The sequence below is a fragment of the Lathamus discolor genome, chromosome Z (genome assembly GCF_037157495.1).
Source record: "Lathamus discolor isolate bLatDis1 chromosome Z, bLatDis1.hap1, whole genome shotgun sequence".
NCBI lineage: Eukaryota > Metazoa > Chordata > Aves > Psittaciformes > Psittacidae > Lathamus > Lathamus discolor.
The window spans coordinates 107433509-107452131 of record NC_088909.1 but is presented as its reverse complement, the minus strand read 5'-3'; the positions used below and the strand labels follow the sequence as shown (position 1 = coordinate 107452131).

Below are 18623 nucleotides of genomic sequence, written 5' to 3'. Positions count from 1 at the left end.
ATGGGTGGCCCCCGTGGAATACTATGGAAAGGGCAAAGCTGGAAAATGTGCACTTTAAAGTGCCAGAGATTTTAGTTCAGTGTGCAGCACTTGCAATTTCTGCTGCTGCAGACTGATCAGCTTGTTATGGATACCTGAGAATTTGGGTTTTCCCTGACTAGAGATTGTGAGATTTATTACAGTTAATTTTTTTTTCTTTTCATTTTTTTTTTTTTTAATCCTGGAATTGGTAAGGCATAATTGAGCATGCCAGAATCCTGCAGGTATATTTCCACAGATGAAGAGAGAAGAGAAATAAAGCTTCCTGACACTCTTTTCCCCACATGTGACATGTTTTGCCATTACTCTTACTGATGAAGGGAATATTTAAAGAGAAACCAGTGCTCTGCACTGGCTTCAGTACAAGAGATAGAATAAAATATATTGGCCTAAATTCTTCCTGCAACATCCAGGGACATATTTAGGTTTGTCAGACTGACAAGGACTCAGGCGGATGGACTGCAGCAGTAGGTATTAAAAATTAAATTTTTAGTCTCATCACTAAACACCCTCCCATCTGGTGGTATCTCCTTGTAAATATATCCAGAACAGGTAATCATTTCTTTCAACTTGCATACACTTCTCCACCAGAAACCATGGATACATATGAAGTAATATTTTGCAAAAGTATAAAAAAAAAAAATTGTAAAATATGAAGTAATATTTTGTAAAAATATTATTTCATTGAGTAGAAACAATGTTTTTGTGTGTTTATGTGTGGCAGTGGGGTATAAACCAATGAATAAACAAGTCACAAAAGTTTGTTACATCTTCCCAACATTCACTTGAAGCAAAATGACCTTGTTGGTATCTGAAGTCTACCTTGAATAAATCTCAGAGCACTTAATGAAAGAAGCAGGAGTCATTATTCTGCACACCACAGATGGAAATGCTAAGGCTCACCACGATCTTTCTGTATCCCTTCACCAGTGCCAGCAGAATTCAGGTTTTTCTTACCCTCACTTTTGTCTGTGCCCATGAAGGTTCCTGTGACCAAGGTCCCAAGTCAATGTTCCCAACACAATTTAAAACCTATATGAACGTGACTTGAAAGAAAGTAATGTCTTGCTGAAGTGTAAAGAATCTGACCCTTTGCTACGCGAGTCTTTCCATACTATTAAAAGTGGCAATGGGTATGACAAATGCAACTGGAATCCCCATTTGCTAAAGGAGGAAAAACATGGGTATGTGTTGAAGCACAACAGGCATCCTTTCACAGCCAGACAGCTAGGATTTAGGGAAGTCTAAGACATATAGGACTATAATTTCTACACCGCAAACCCAGGAGTGAGTGTTTTTTTAAGACCTTTAGCTTTGTGGAGATGTTAAAATGTATCCATGCATCTGCAGTCACAGCACACCTTCAATGCTCTACCTGTGTGCATGCATCTGCGTGTGAGTGTGCTGGTGGGTGTTTAATTTTGAAGAAGGGCACTTTTGTTGTCTCACAGAAAGAAACCCCAGACTAGGGAAGATCCCCTGTCATCCACCCTTGAGGTAATTACACCAAGAAAAGCTACCAGGTCTATCCATTTCTCATCAAGCAAGGGATACGGTCACAGGCAAGAAGTGACCTTGTGTTTCTGCTGCTCAAACTCCCAGCAACCCACAGCAACTTAAATTAGAACATGTGCAATATAATTAGATTTCCTTCCTTTGCAGACTTGTCGTGTTTCTCTTGTCTGAAAATGAGGGGACACTTCAGACAGAGGCTACAGCTCAGCAGGGCTTTCTGCTGCTCACCAGGGTTTTGCTTTGAGAGAGATAGGAAAAAGGCTGCAATTAAGTAAAGCTTTTGTGCTTTCAGCTCCTGCCCTCCTGAAGCAGAGTTTTCAGTTAGAAACAACATAAAATAAATTCTAGAGTCAGAGGTAAAGTAAGAAATTCAGGTCAGGATTTAAATCCAAATTTCCTCCACATGACAGCTGTACGTTACCAAGATTGTAGCTTGGAGTGACCTTGTCAGGTATGAGATCACGTTTGGAATGACACCTATCGAAATACTGCAAGAATTGGCCCTCCAGACCCATCTCCATTAAAGCTTGATGTAGCTCATCAGTCACAGCAGAGTATTGGCAGGTCATGGCTCTGGACACCAGACTGACCAACACCTCATTTAGGAGCCTGGGCTCCCTATACAGCCCATGAGGACTCCAGAGAGGACATCAGAGAATTCTAACTCACTCTGCTGACTATATAGGGCACCTGAGCGGCAAATTCAGGCACCTAAATTAAACACCTAAAGGAAGGCAAGATGAATATAGCCCAGTTTATGTCAGTGTCCCATAATACACTTTTAATCCCTTTTCTGCAGCTCCATATCAGACTTGAAAGGGCTGAACTGTGCCTTTACAAAAATCTTTTGGAAACATTTCATGACCAATAGAACATGCACAGGCCAAATCTGTTCCTGACAAAGCTTTTAAGATTTCCACTTCTTTTTAACGTGTTGAGATCCTTAAGTTCTTTGAAAACGTATTCTGAATACAGTAAAGAGTAAATTTATATTTATTTGGGGGTTTTCTAATGTCATCCCTCCTGGCTGAAGCAGAGAATTTTTCATTCCTCACCATCAAGCTGTAAGATCACAAAGTCTCAATTTGAATTGCTCTTGAATAAAAGAATTCGCTTCCCTTTTTGAGGTAAACCATGGAAGAACAAAGACATAATCTTGGATACACCACAGTCTCTGTGCCTTTTCTTCACTGTTCCTCGGCAAATAAAACTATTTTGAAAGCAAAACCAAATAACAAACTGATGGACTCAATTCAAATTTAAACCCAGGGTTTTTTTTGTAAGTTAACAGAGGTTAACATTGCCTTGTACTGTCCTGGAAAGTGCTGCATTTCACAAATAGGCATTTGAAAATAGAGAAAATCTGTTACCAGGATTGACGCTGGTCATGTTTTTCAGATGACCACGCTGCTAGCTTCTTGTTCAAACTTTCATTTGGTCTTTTGAGGTTTACTCATCTGGAGTTACAGATATTCTTTTAACCACAAGGTACAGCAGCAGACCACAGGAAGAATGCAACAGAGCCAGCTGCTTGCTGACCACAGAGCAGCACCATCACCTCTGGGCATCCTTTACTCCTGTTTCTTCTATAGGTTCTTTCCAACAACAGCACCTCTGCTTCCTCCATGGTGCTTCCAAAGAGGCTTCATCCCATCACCACACCTTTAATGAGCAATGCACCCCTCAGCCTCCTCAGCCAAGTGCAGGCAATGGCTGTGAGACTAGGGAGGTTTTCCTCTGCTGTGATTAAATGTGGTTTGAGGTAGGCATACTCTACCTTAAATGGGTTTTTGACTCTTGTTAACTGTTCCCAAGGCTTACAGGTTCAACAGAGCGGGGAAAAGAGCATAAGATTATGAAAAGTGCTAGGGAGAGAGCATCTAACCTGAGTGGGGAGAGTAGGAATCTCACTACATACGTGGTCAGTGGATTTTTATGCTGGACCAAGCCTTTGCCCCTACATGGGCATCCTTTGGAGAACTCATGTCCCCTCTTCGTTCTTTCAATTACCAATTTATCATTCGTCTCACCTCTAGCTACTTTGCCTGGAAAACACAAAAGACTGAGGAAGTAAATATGGTCTAACTGATCTAGGAGATCATTGCCAGTGACTTCAGCATTGCCTGGTGTTTGAGACACCAGGGACAATCTTCTGTAGTGTGATTATTGGCCAAAAGTGAACCATGAATTTGGCAGATGCTTCTACTAGTATTACATAAATCATTATATTAGTTAAGGAAGACATTAAAGATTTTTTTTTCCCAATTCTAGGGAGGCCCCGCTGAAATGAGGGTGTCTGCACTATTTCATCAAAGGAACACAAGCTAAAAAGCACTAATTTAAGAAGAAAAACATGGATGAAACCCATGAAGTTTTTACCATCTCAGCTCATCACTTTCTCTGAAGGCCCTGTCCCACCACAAAACACATATCTTAATGAGAATCCGTTTTCAAGAAAATAATGAGAGTGGTTCACATAGTTTAATCTCCAGTGATCTGGATTCCAGTCCCACCAGGGCAGAAACCCCAGGACTCAGATGAGATATCTCCGCGCTGGTGAGTGGGTTTATCTGGCACTGTCACCTCTGACAAGCAGACAAGCTGCAAAGTATAGCTGAAGTGTGTGCGATACCTACTTATTTGTTGGGCAAGCAGAAAGATCTAATACAGCAGTGCTTTTTGCTAATGAACTGAAGAAAAGAGCTAAAAATTCTCCTTTCCAACCAGTATATCCTGATAGGGAAGAAGTCAAGCTCGTCACTTTCAGGAGAGCAAGGCTCAAGCCAGAAGTCAGTGAGGGAGTCTCAGAGCAGCACAAAATCCCTTCTGAAGCACACGAGAGGGGTCATAGGTGCCTGTTTAAATTTTCTGCCCACGCTACAGTTAACATGGCCAGCAGACAAAGCCAGGCTGCTGTCTAATAATCTTGTCTCAGCATCAGTAACGGTTTGGGGAAAATAACTGCAAAGCTGTGGTGTAACTCAAATGAAAACATGAAGGTTACTAGGGATACAAGGAGACTCATGGAGTAATTAAATAACGAACAGACACACACACCCACACACGCAGCCCTCATTTACTCAAAACCCTGACAGTTGTTTACTGAGAAGTAGGTGTTGACGTTTCACTTGTCCTGGATGGATTTCTCCTGGAATAAACACCAGTGCTTTCAAAATACCTGGTCTTTTTTCTTGTAAAAGAAGAAGAAGAAAAAAAAAAGCCAACTGAAAAAAACCCCACAAGCTCTGTATACAGAGAGGGTGTCATTACTGCTGTGTACTCCATGTATGGGAAAGATCGAGCTACAAGAGTGTTTTGGAAAATGAAGAATTGTTTCGCAATAGGCCGTGACATCTCCCTTGGAGAAAACTTGCCCAGATTCTGCAGATTACTTTGCAGATGGGAAAGGGATGATGTCTGATTGCAGTATATTCTCAGATAAAGTCAGATTTGATTTGATCTAATCTAGAAACTTTTCTTCCCCAGCGGGGCAACACTAAACATTGAAGGCATCTCTATCCTTTAAGCTAATCTTTACATCCAAGTGCAGGTGTGATCAATATCATCAGTATAGTCTCCATTGTAAAACAGAACCCACTGAATGCCAAAAGGCTGAGCAAAACTCCCCTTCTCACTCCTGGCACTTTGCTACCAACAGCTGAAGAGATGGCTGGCTTTTCACAATACAAATAGGAGGAAAGGAATGAAATGAAAGGAAATTCAGGCTTAATACTAGAACCTGCTGAGAGTGAGATGTATTAAGTTATGGGGTAGCCTACAAATGCAACAGGAAACACATTTTTTGAAAATGTAGGACTAGAAAAAATAATAAGGAATGGAAAACAATACTATAGGGAACAATTGTGCAATGGTAGGAAGAGAGACATCAAGAATCTTTTCCGTTCTTCCCTTCCATGTTTCTTCATTAATGCAGGAGTTTCTGTTGTTTGGAGAACATAATCAAAACAGGGTTACTCTAACACAGGCCTGAGAAATCTCTGATGATTGTAAGTGGCAAAACCAAGGTCTGTGAATGTTGAGCAAGGGTGGATTTCAGTAACTACACTGAGCTTCTTGACCAGTACTTTGCGGTGCGTATAAGCCCATGTTTATGAGTCTCTAACAGAGTTAAGCACCTGATAAGGATCCCACTCCTGACTTTTCTTGCATTAGAAATGTAGTCACATTAATTCAGGGCATGGGCTATGGTTGCATTATCAAAGACTTTAACAAAAATCAATCCTAGATAACCTTAGACTTGTTAGCAGCACTCAAGACTGCTGTGATTCTTCTCTCTTTATTCTTTTGCTTGGCTTCAAGTGCTATTAAACCCACTCCTATCCATATGTAATTTTCAGGAGACATGCATTAGCAAACCCATCTGAAGCTACTGAAGTAATTAAAACTGTACACATACTAAAATTCAATTTTTGCACTGGGTTTGAAACTATTTCTCCAGGATGCTTCTAGATTGGCCACACTCTCTGACTTACCAGTCGAAGCAATCAAGCAAATAATCCATCTCAGACACACGTTTAAACAGGTTTTACAGACTTGCTGTGTGCATTCTCCAGGGGACCTTTAGATGCTGTTTAGTACACAATGCAGCGTGGGCTTTCAGTGGTGTGAAATAAAAAGGGCAGTGCCACAGCAAAAGTTCCAAACAGAAAATAAGGCTCAGGATGCATAAATAATTAAACAACGTGCATTTAAAACACAGCCCATTAAAAACAGCCTGGGGGGGGGGAGGGGGGGAAATGTAGGATGAGAGGAGGAGAGGAGAGGGAGGAAGAAAATGTAGGATGCAAGTTAATCTTTCATAAGGCAAACCTTCAAATAGTTGCTTCTTCACGGACACTTCACAGTTCTCCGTTTCCCTTTGAACCAAGCATTCACACAAAAAGCATTTTGACAATCCCACTAGGATGCTCATCCTCTGTGTTCAGAAAGAGATTTATAAAGATCACAAGGCAGGATTGTGAATGCAATGATCCCAGGGATTAGCCTTTCTTCCAGCTATGGTAGGGTAGTCCTGTGGATCTATCTGATATCAGAGAGTGGGCTTTTGACAGTGAGACAGTGTACAACTTTCTTCTCACTGCTACTGTCCCTTCTCCACCTTCTCTCATGTGCTCAATACTTCAAATACTTAAAAGTGCAATCAGTCTTATGTTATCTATCACCCTCCCCTTGAAAGGAAAATGAAGGAATCTCCATGAAGAGTCATTGAACTATTGCTCCCAAAGTTTATCTACTACTGAGTGCTGTTAAACTATTGATAAAGAAGCATATTTAACCTTCTGGAAAATCAAGCCCAAAGGATAAGAAAAAGCTTATTGAGAAGTTAGAAGGTTTTGTGTGTAAGACACTGCATAGGTATTTAGAAGACCTCTTATACCCTCTGACTTTGAGCAAGAAACTTGATCATTACCAGCCAAAACACCAGAAGAGGTCAGCTCCTATTTAGACATTTAAGAACAGATTTAGTAGGAGAGGGATGACTCGCCAGTCCAGATACCTGATTTAGGAACATAGTTGGTGTTCACCCAGAGTTGTTTCTACGGTCAGTAAGAGGAAGAGACACTTCCATAGGGTGATTAGGCCAATGAAAAACCTAACATGTTCTAGAGGTAAAGGAGGAATGGCTGGAGTTTAAGGATGAAAACAGCATTTTGAGGAAATGGTAAGACTCTAAAATCATAGAATCTCAGACTGTTTTGTGTTGGAAGGGACCTTAAAGCTCATCCAGTTCCAAACCCCTGCCATGGTCAGGGACACCTTCCACTAGAGCAGGTTGGTCCAAACCCCATCCAACCTGGCCCTGAACACTGCCAGGGATGTGGCAGCCACAGCTTCTCTGGGCACCCTGTGCCAGTGCCTCAGCACCCTTACAGGGAAGAACTTCTGCCTAAAATCTCATCTCAATCTCCCCTCTGGCAGGTTAAAGCCATTTCCCTTATCCTATCACTACATGGCCCTGTAAAATGCCCCTCTTCATGTCTCAAATGTTGCGGCTTTGTGTCCAAAAAAGGAGAGAAATACTAATCCTTCCATTCTTTTGCTGCATAATGCTCAATTTAGCTTTAGCTTATAAACTGAGGAGCAGGACCCATCTTTTACAGCGCCTACTACAACAGGGGTCTGGTTTAGTTCAGGTCTTCTCTAGCTATCTGCATACAGTGGAGACACACACATTTCACTGAATTAACTGCTTTAACCCTTTGCACCCTAAAGCAAAGGGCAATAACATCATAAAAGTAGTTGAAATAGTATCACTAATACAAGAAGAGCAAACCAGCATGTATAAGGAACTGTGTACTACTTGTATTTCCCCAGATTTATATGCATGTGAGCTTTTAAGCAATGATTTTAATCTGTATAAGCTATATAATTAGTATATATAAAAAATTACATAAAAGCTTGTCATAAAACCAGTACACTGGAAAAGACAAGAACCCGAAAGATCTCATGACTCAATGAGTTTTTGAGTGTGACCTCAGTTCAGTCCATTTCTGCAAACAGATTCATGATACAGACTTTAATTACATGGTCACATAGTGCTCTTTCCTGCAAGGACCCTGTTTCACTGACTGCCTGTGAGATGTTTTCATTCCTGTAACTTTACAGCACATTAATCATAGGTGATGAGACCATGAATCAGTTATGCAAGTCATCCTAAATACATACTGATGAAACCTGTAAACCACCACCCAGCATTCGTAGTCTGATTGTTCATGTATATTATAGATGAACCTGGTTTATGTTGTTTTAAACAATTCTGAGGGTGTTTAGTACTTTTTCAGTACCATGTGGTCATTTATGAAGGGCTCAGCATGGAAAAAAATGATGGTCCAATATTTAATGTCTTCAGTGGTGACCTAGGGAAACATGTATGGAAAAAACCCTACCACAGTATCTTTAAACAGAGGTTGTATTAAACTATGAAATGTAAATAACCCTTTCTCTGGTGTTACAAAGCCCCTAACTTTGTGGTCTATTTACAAAATATAAACATATGATTTTGTTTTACAAAACATACCTCTGACAGTTTAATAAGTTTTAAAAAAACCCTCATTTGTGCAAGGCAGAATGCAGCTCAATGTAATTTTTTATCTATATGTGTACAAACAAAATGGTCAAGATTTGAAGGACATTTATTTTCTTTATGTTCAGTGCTGGGTAGGTAAAAGGAGATCTTTCTAGGAACAGTAAATGAAATAATAAAAAGGTAAAGACGAGCAGATTTACTGTATTTTGTTTCTATTTGCCACACATAGACATATCTGCAGGTTGTTGAAACTATTGGTGTTATCCTTTCTTGTTAGTGGCAGGAACTCCACCACTCACTGAGTCATAAATATCACATTTTAAAGGACCTTTTAGGCCATTCAATCCACTGTCTTGCAATAGGTACAATGGTCCCCCTACTAAATATTCACAAGTATAATTCAGTTTTTCCATCAGAAGGGCCATCTATCTGCTAAGTACCATGGAAATAACGCAGTGGACCACTAGTTCTTCACCACAATGCATATGTAATGTTCCAGTGTACTCCAATACATACACACGTATGTGGTACTTGCCTATTTAGTTCACTGTTAGAGTATGTCCAACTATGAGTACATTGTCCAATAAACCCCACTTCTGAGCTAATATCTCAAACAAGAAACATCTTCCTGTGTTTTCAATTCTAGTTTTAAAATGCACAGAGAGCTAACAGCAGCTTTCCTTTGAACAGTACTGATAAAATACTTTGCTTTCAAAGATTCCGTTTTACTAGGATTTTAGAGGGGAAGGAAGTAAGCAATGGCTTTGAAGTAATTAATCTCAGGGAAAGAAATCAGATCAGGGTTCATATTTTACAGTGACTTACATCTTGTGCAACCCCATTATATTTAATGAGACTACTGAAGGTCTGTGTCAACATGGAAAGTGACTCCTCAGGCTTAAGTGCCATGATTCATGGACTGGGTTGCAGTGGTCACTGGTTTTAGGATAAGACTTTACCTTCTGGGACTACTAGTAGTGACTTTAGTTTTATTTCTTTGGGATTTTGTTTTCCCTTTGTTTGCTTCTTTAAGAACATTCAAGGGGATTAGCCAGTCCATCAGATGCCCACATTTCATGTCTTTTGCTATCACAATTATTCTAAAGAGATTATGTGGACTCCAGGCATGTATACTGTCATGTTTCTTGATGGCACACCATTTTATTATTGATCATACAGAATATGTACTGCTCAGAAGGGAGCAATACCAGTTCAAAGTGAAAACTAAAGGTCAGGGCTAAAGAAGGGGTATTTCATAAATACATGTGATAACAGTCTCCCTCTTGGCTTCTATGTGCTATTCTTGCTTTTTCTTTTCTTTTTTTTTTTTTTTTTTAATCCTACAAGTATCTGAAATGAGTATCTGTGAGCTTACAGTTGTGCGTTTTTTTCTGTAAAGATTTATAATATTAACGTACTGCCATGGATGAACCAAAGTTGTTACAGTTTTTGACATTCCTGAAACAACAGACTGCATGCATATATTCAGGATGTTCTTGAATGGAGTATCTTGGTGCCTTTTGCCAACTCTCAGAAGAGTTGTAAGAGTATAATGAATATTTAACATTTCTATTTATTTTTATTAGATTTTCTAACACCTTATGAACTACAAGAAGCACTTACTGCTTTGTCCCACATACACTTTTCCTGGCCGGGACTGTAAAGTGCTAGGCAGCATCTAGAAATCATTCTGAAAATGGAAAAGTACTTTAGCAAAATTACTTCTGATTACTGATCTACCCTAAAACATATGAATGATTCTTTTGCATATTTTATAAATGCAGTTTCTAAGGAAGACTGTGAGTACAATTCTCACCTGAAATGCAGTACACAAAGCCCACTCCAATCCAGGAATTTCCATTCAAAAGGCAATAAACAATCTACAAAGTCACGTTTTGCACAGAAACTAATACTTGTTGGAAAGAGACATTTAACTCTCCCATCAGTTTATTTTGTAAGGGCTGGAGAATTTACAATGGAATATTCCAAAGGAAACCCCTCAAGTCACAGTGGTGCAGAAGCATTTTCAATTTGATATTCTGGCAGCTATGTCCTTCCACTAGACGCAGCGACTATGCAGGAGTGGAATGAAACCTAATCTGTGAAACTCTAAATTAAGGCTTGCCTACTCTTTGTGCTTAGCCTAGGCTCCTGAAGTTGCTTTTGTCCAGCCTCGATGGCTGTCATGCAAAATCTTATTTTATAAAAGCTTATTTGTACTTTGAGCTTGCAAGTCCTTGCCCAGAAGAGGATATACATACAGATATTACCTTTTTGGTACACCACTGAAGAAGGCTGTGGGTATCCCCTCTCAAGTGGTACCTGAGTGCTCACTGCCTTTCACAACAGAATTGAGATATTACAGTTGTTAAGGAAAGACTGCTTTTCTCCCCTAAATTGGACACCACCTTATTAAAACCAGGGCAAAAAAAAAACCCCAAACCAAACAAACCCAAAGCAAACACAGAGGCTTGAGGCATTACTACATCCCTTCCCATTTCAAATGCCAAGAGGGTGCTTTTAACTGTGTTGCAGCTTTTATCCACCACCTTCTCAACACACGTTAAAAGATCTTCAAGGCTCACTTTGCTTACTTCTGTCTGTAGGACCACAGCCTGCTACTCTGCAGTTTGCTTCATTTATCCTTTATTAATGGTTTACCTTTCTCAATCCTGATACCTCCCAGTGTGAGCATGGGAACCCCAGGAGCTATGTGACCTTTCCAGAGGCAAGGGTGGGGGGAAGAGAGAATATAGTTTTAGAGGTGGGTTTGATCTACTCTGCAAACACTGACCACGCTGTGAGATGAACAGCTGCAAGAAAAGGCAAAGAAGGTCTGAGAATGGCAACCAATGTATTCTGAAAGCTGGGAGTGGTTAAACATGAAGAGCCACAGCAGCTGATGGGGAAGGGAGCTGAACACAGGAGGAAGGAACGCCCTGTCACATGCATTCAGCACATTATAATTCTTCAATGCTCCCATTAAGAACAACCAAACCACAAAGTTATAAATTGTCACTTAGCTTAAGGGAGTAAGTAGATGAAGAAGAAGAAAAAAAAAGGCTGAAAGAGGAATAATAATAATAATATCTCTCAACCACAGAGAACTGCAAGGTGACCTTCTAACAAAGCCCTGGGTGAGCAACCCATTTTTTGTCTTCAGATGTCGTTTGTTTCCTAGCTCGCTCTTTGCAAAGGAAATATGAAAGATTTTCTTGAGTCGGCTGCAGGAAGAAAAACAGAACAAGGCCTTTCTGTTTGCACTTCTGTGTTCCTCTTTTTAAAACATTAATAGTGAATAGTATCATCAGAAGTGACTGCCTGAGGGGGTTTTCTTTCAGTTTTTAGTGCACTACTCTCCCTGCTGATCCATGGAAATAAGTGGGGGATTTGCACCTAAGAGACTGCATGGGATAAACAGCCAAATTGATTGCACACCCATCAATTTGTACACAAACTCTGCCAAGTGTCTGGAGTACTCAGTCCAAAAAAACAGAACAGCACATTTTGTTCTCTGGAACTGATTTAACTTAGTACTCCATCTAAGGCACTCCTTGTAATAATTGCTCATGTTTTAGATACAAGCTTGATTTTTCATTTAACCTTTCCTTGCTCTTCTATCACAGTTCTAGATCTCAGGAACATCACAACTATGAAGATCTTTGATGGTGTTTAGGTGAGGAAATGGAGGTGCAGAAAGATTATGTCACTTGGTCCACGTCACCTGTCCCATCAGGGGATAATTATGCACTCTCAGACTTCCCAAGCTCCAGTTCCTTTTTTTGGGGCTATCCTCTATCACATTAAAATATCTGTGGCTTAATAAGATATAAACTGTCATGTCTCAGGATATAAGCCAAACACTGAGCAGGGACAGTAGATAAGTAACTATTTTTCTTATGAGCAAATTGTAACTCTGCTTATCATCTAATACGTGGCTTCTTGCATGCTCCTTTGAAGCATCTGTTGTAGTCTGGTGACTGTAGCCAATACAGTCAGTAATTGGAACCTCATATTAAGACAAAAATCAGACTTTGACTGGTGTAACATTTTCTGTGCTCCGAAGTTTAATAAATCTCAGGAATTAACAAACAACTCATTTACTCAGTATTAGTATCTAGGAAACTTTCTTAAGTGAATGAAGGCTGGCTTTTGTTGGATTCAAGCTTTTATTAGCAATTAAAAAAGGTTAGATCCTTAAATCCTCATTATAAATGCTAACTTTCTGAACAGGAACCAATTCATTTAGTGATGAAATTAAATCTTTCTTGCTTCTCTGCCCCTGCTCCCAGATCTGTTCTTCAGGTGCAGCAGAGCTCCATGACATAAGGCACTCAGCTGAGAATTATGAGACAGTGTTAAGCACCTCCTGGACCATAGGAAAACTTCTAAGTCTCCCAAGATGGGGTTAACACCTCAGAGGACAAATACACCATCAGAGGATAAAAGCTATTATATCTTAGCGAATGTTTCCCACAGCATCGTAGCAATGATGCATCTGAGGCAGAAAAGCAGATAGCAATAAAAAAATCATCCCACATCATGAAGAAGTCTGAATGGTGGTGCCTGTATCCATAAGGATGTTGGAATCTCCATGACATGCAGATGTGGCACTCAGGGACATGGTTTAGTGGTGTACTCGGCATTGTTAGGTTTGAGTTGTACTCAACGATCTTAAGGGCTTTTCCTAACCTAAATGATTCTGTGATTCTATGATTCTAAGATATATGTTTCTTGAACTACTACTTGAAGAGGAGCAGTGATGTTTTCTTCCACACTTTAATATCCTCAAGCCAGCTAATGACTATCACTTTCTCCAAATCTTTTTTGTTAGAAGAAAAGTACAATCTCAGTGACAAAAAATATGAACAATCCCCTTTTAAAACCAAACAGAACCAGAATTTTCAGGTTACAAAAATAAAGAGATTTCTGCACCTCTGAGAATTTATCAGACTGTAGTGAGCTCTGGTTAGGTTGGGAAAACAAAGGTCGTTTCAGAGCCAAAGTTTTACAGGCCAACCTAAAAGCTTCAGCTATTTATTGCCTCCTGAAGACACCCCTTAGGCATTTTCTGTACCCGTGCTGCAGGTGAAGCTCCTGTTGACATCAGTAGGAGTGTGTCATGCAGGAGAGAAAACTGCACTGAAAGGCCCCTGCTTAATGGGACGGTGAATTTCTACAAGCAGAAAGCATGTGCGAGCTCCAAAAGTGCAAAATCTCCTCTCTATCCACAGTTCAGGTAAGTGTACAATGACTATTCCCCAGGCCAACCGTTGCACAGAAAAATTTGTCACAGCAAGATTTATGTCTCCAAGGAAAGCAACAGGTTAACACTCACCTCAACCATGATACTGCAGACTGAAAATTCACTGCTAGTTGAGGCAATGCACATACCATCATGTCAGCAACAGCTGGATGTGGCAAGAGTATCATGTCCCCCATAATTGAAGAGGATCAGATTTCTCTGCAGCAGTGAGTGAGAACTGAAGAATGGCTAAACAGCCTGTGGTACAGTACCATGGGAGCCTGCAAATTGCATAGGGCGAAGAATCAAAAAAAGCCATGTAGTAATGATAATCCCATTCCTTCCCCTGCCAACTGGTTGCAGCATTACTGCTCCTAACATCAGGCTGCACATGCATAGTGATATATGCAACATATTGCTATCTTCAGGGTCAGTGGTGCAGAGACCCAGTCTGGGCACGGCGTCTGCAATGACACATGTTTACGCTGCCCCTCTACTTCACAGAGCTTCTGGAATTCATATTTCTCCACACCAGTGAGGTATGCCAGGATTGTTCTGCATTTGATTAGGTGGACAGCAGCAGCTGTTGGAAACTCAAGAGTAACTACCCAGGAAGATAACAGACCATGAGAAGGTAGCCTGATAACAGGCAACTGGCAGGGGCTGAGACTTGCTGTATAGCCATACTTGACTCTTCTGCAATTACATAGAGTGATAAACTCACTTTGCCTTGAGAATCCTGTGTCTACTCACCAATGCACCACAAGGCTTCCTAACTAACGTGTGTTCCAAGATGAATCAGCACCACCGCTGAACATTACTGGGGCATCTAAACCACATCTCCCTCCCTGTGATCCACAGAAAGACAACAGACTGTCCTGTGCTGAGGAATCTGCCAGAAGCTCCTACCTCTTCCCTTGACAAGGAAGGGTGTTTAAAGTAGTTAAGCCCCTATCTTAAACACCACAGTTGCTCACGTCAGGTGTGGGCTGAGCATTGCTCCAAGAAGCTCAGAGCACACCTCTGGCATGATGACAGGTTTGTCATCTTGAGCGACAAGGTTAGACACGAGGAATTGGATACACTATGCAGGAGTCTGCTATTAACAGAATACAAAGAGGCACAGGTCTAAACCAAGTAACACCAAGTGATGAAATGAGTTTGGAGCAGCGCCAGGAAGACTACAGGACAGGAAGAAAGGAAAGATGAAAGTGTTTTTAACACTGTCTCCACATGCTCAACAAGGATTTTCTCAAGAGTGTTTGCTTTATAAATGCTCAGTAATGCATAGCATTTTTTCCAGATCCACCTTTCATCTAGTCATTCCTTACACAGAAAACATCAAATTGCTATGGCAGTTGCATTAATCCTGTAAAAATGGCTCATTTCTGCTTTTATTCTGAAGATGCAAGGCATGTTGATTTCACCAAAACCTGAGATTACTGAGACTGTATAAAAGAGTAACTCAGATCAGAATCTGGCCCAGCTTTACCCACATCTGAGCCCCTAAAGAAATTAAGAGTGATGTTCTCAGGTCTCCCTTTCAAAACATAGAATGTTTCACCAAGGTGGGAATGCAACTAAGTGAGCAGTATCTGGCTTACAGATGATGTAAAGCACGTACTATCACGAAACAGGCCTCTGTCTTGTATATTAAGGGCTGCTGTTCCACAACTCCTAGGTGACCCACAAAGGGATGCGTTTTGTCTTGGGCATCTAAAAATGACATGCCTGAAAGTGAAAAAGTCACTGGATGCTTCCTTGACAGTCAACGAAGAGAAACAGGTACCCCAGAGGACAATTCACATTGAACTAAAACAGGCATCTAAGGCACATCAAATGGATTACTCCCTGGAGATGCCTATTTCTTACTGTTGAATAAAAAGGGTGACCAGTTCAATCTTAGGTATCTAACTTCAGACATCTAAAGTTTTGTAGAATGAATCACACATGTAGAGGGACTTGTAGATCATCTATCTTTTGTATGTCATAGAGCTTTAATTTTTACCTAGTTACTCTTTTGTTGAGCCCAATAACTTTTGTATGAAATGTTTCCTCCAGAGAGTTCTTCAATCTCAAAGAGATCAAAAGATGAAGAATTCATCACTTCCCTTGGCCCCTTATTTTAATGATTAACCACTATCACTGTGAAAAACAGTGCTGGTCCAATTCAGCCTTGGTTAATACTGTTTCTCCTTCTGCTGCTTTGAAGAGATGCAGTGGAAGTGGAAGCACTGATGCAGTTTCAGATCACCAGGCCTGAAGTCCAAGTGGTCCACTTTTTGTCCCTTTCAAAAATAAAGATCTTTGTACAAACTTCTACCCACCTAGCAGAAAAATTGCTTCGTTTTTATCTTGAACAAAGACATTCTTTAATAAGACCAATGCCTTTTCATACCCCAGCTTACCAGTGATCTGAAAGAATGCTACAAATATGAATAAATTATGTCTCTGCATCTCCTTAAATAAATATTGCTAAACACCCATACAGAGCAGAGAAATTAAAAGGCAGAGAAGACAAGTAACTGACTTAGCTCTAGAGCAAAGATGAAGCAGATATAGCAGCAGATCTCCACTCCCATGATTTATGTCTTTTAAGCACAGGATTTCAGTTAGCACTCTGTCACCTTTAGTTACACCTTGTTTCTTTTCTACTGCAATGGGGCAAACACAGGTTGGAGAGAAGAAATTTTATCTTCAGCGCTTGGTTTCTAATAATGAAGAAATACCTTTTGTTCTCTTCATACTACCTGCAAAAGAAAAGGCTTCCAGTCTCTGAGTTGGGCCCAGTGGCATTGCAATATATGTGTGTTGCAACAGTTAACCAGTTACAGTCACCATCTAAGATAAATTTTGATTGGCTTCAATTTTTTTACCTGTACATCAGCATTATGCAGCAAAAGAATGGAAGGATTAGTATTTTTTTCCTTTTTTGGACACAAAGCCACAACATTTGAAACATGAAGAGGGACTTTTTACAAGGGCCATGTAGTGATAGGACAAGGGAAATGGCTTTAACCTGCCAGAGGGGGCATTGAGATGAGATCCCAGGCAGAAGTTCTTCCCTGCAAGGGTGATGAGGTGCAGGGACAGGGTGCCTAGAGAGCCTGTGGCTGCCCCATCCCTGGCAGTGTTCAAGGCCAGGTTGGAGGGGGCTTGGAGCAACCTGCTCTAGTGGAAGGCGTCCCTACCTGTGGCAGGGGTTTGGAACTGGATGAGCTTTAAGGTTCTTTCCAGCACAAACCAGTCTGGGCTTCTATGATTCTGACTTTACAAGGAAATCACTAAATGTGACAGAAATAGCCATTCATCACAAATGCCTGTCTTCTCTTTATTTGATTGCCATAATTTGCATTATCATAGATGGGGAGCTTATTTCACTTTGTACAACACAATCAAATAACAGAAATGATAGTCCAGGTTTTTACTTTCATAGGGCTCCACCTAAGACGGTCAAAGTGAAAGAATATCCTTGATAATATCTCCATATAAAAAACTCCCACGGCTATATATAGATGCTAGATGGAGTTAATCATATCATGCAGAAAGTGTTTCTATAATCAGCTTCCAGATGCACCTAGAAACAATTGGGTTCCTGCCAATTTTATGCCTTTCAAACTATTTCATAATGGGCATGAACAGGAGACATCCTTAAGTATTAATGTCTCCTGTTATTTGGTTCTGCTATCTTATAGTACTCTCTTTATATTTATTGCAACTGTGTGCTCTGTTTTTCCTATTTCAAACTGAGTACTCCTGAATACTGAATGAATGCTCTGTTTTTCCTATTTCAAACTGAATACTCCTGAAACTTAATGACTCGGAGTCAAAACAGACTCCGCAGCTTTAACACATCTTGTTATCACTATGCATGTCTACAGCACAACATGATGTTGTAAATCGCTCTGGATATTATGGTCACCTAAGAATTCTGTGAACAGAGTAAGCATGAGAAGATACTGCATGTGTGCGTGTACACACACCCCCCCTTCCAAATACTACTACTACTACTACTAATACTTGTTATTACATTTTTCCATATATGTTCTTTCACACATTTAACTTTTGAGAAGCTAGCTTAAGTAGATATTAAGATTATTAAACACCTGCAAGACAGAGCTGAAACCTGACTGGGTTTGGTTTTATACCAATTATGACAGAGCTTGATCCTCAAACCCTGTGCAGATTACTTTTCCCAAACTGTCCAACCAAAGCATAGACTTAGAAACGTCCACACACCTTTCCAGAGTGTTTAGTGTGCTTTAAATGAAGGTCAGAATAAAAGTACTAGTCTTCTTATTCCACAGTTTCAGCAGATGGTCTGAACTATTAAGAATCAATTTGAGCCTATTAAGAATGTCATCTATTGTATTTCCAGACAATATCACAGCAGTTCAACCTCATTACTTATCTGTCATTATGAAAAGTAGCTAAACCTTTGTTCATCATATCCAGCTGCTTTTTGCGCAGAATTCTTGATCTATTTTTCCTAGATTTTTTTTTTCCTTCTAAATTATTCCTCCCTTTTAAGTTCTACAGCAGTGTGGGCATTCATTCCCTACTCTCACAGAGAAAATATACACGCTACAAGAATGTCTAGTCTTCATGTAGCACTTTTCTGAAGAATCTCAAAGTACCTTAAAAGGTCAAATCTATGACTACACCCAATTATTCATTTGTCTACATAATTTTCTAAAAAATTATGATCTCTGAAGGTAGGTTAAAAAAAATTAGAAATCAATGCTGACACAGCACAAGCTTAGTTTCTTAAATCAT

The 18623-nt window shown here is 40.1% G+C and overlaps 1 protein-coding gene across 4 annotated transcripts in view; it reads right to left on the bottom strand.

The window, feature by feature from the left end:
- Window positions 1-18623, bottom strand: part of SETBP1 (SET binding protein 1) — a 273582-nt gene that overhangs the window by 96057 nt on the left and 158902 nt on the right. The window contains exon 1 of one of the 4 annotated variants that reach the window (XM_065661722.1): window positions 13941-14043. The exons of the other annotated variants lie outside the window; for them this stretch is intronic. Coding sequence (XP_065517794.1) covers window positions 13941-13994 — 54 coding nt within the window. The 5' untranslated portion in view covers window positions 13995-14043. Of the gene's footprint in view, window positions 1-13940; window positions 14044-18623 lie in introns of those variants that run through there. 4 annotated transcript variants of the gene reach the window in all.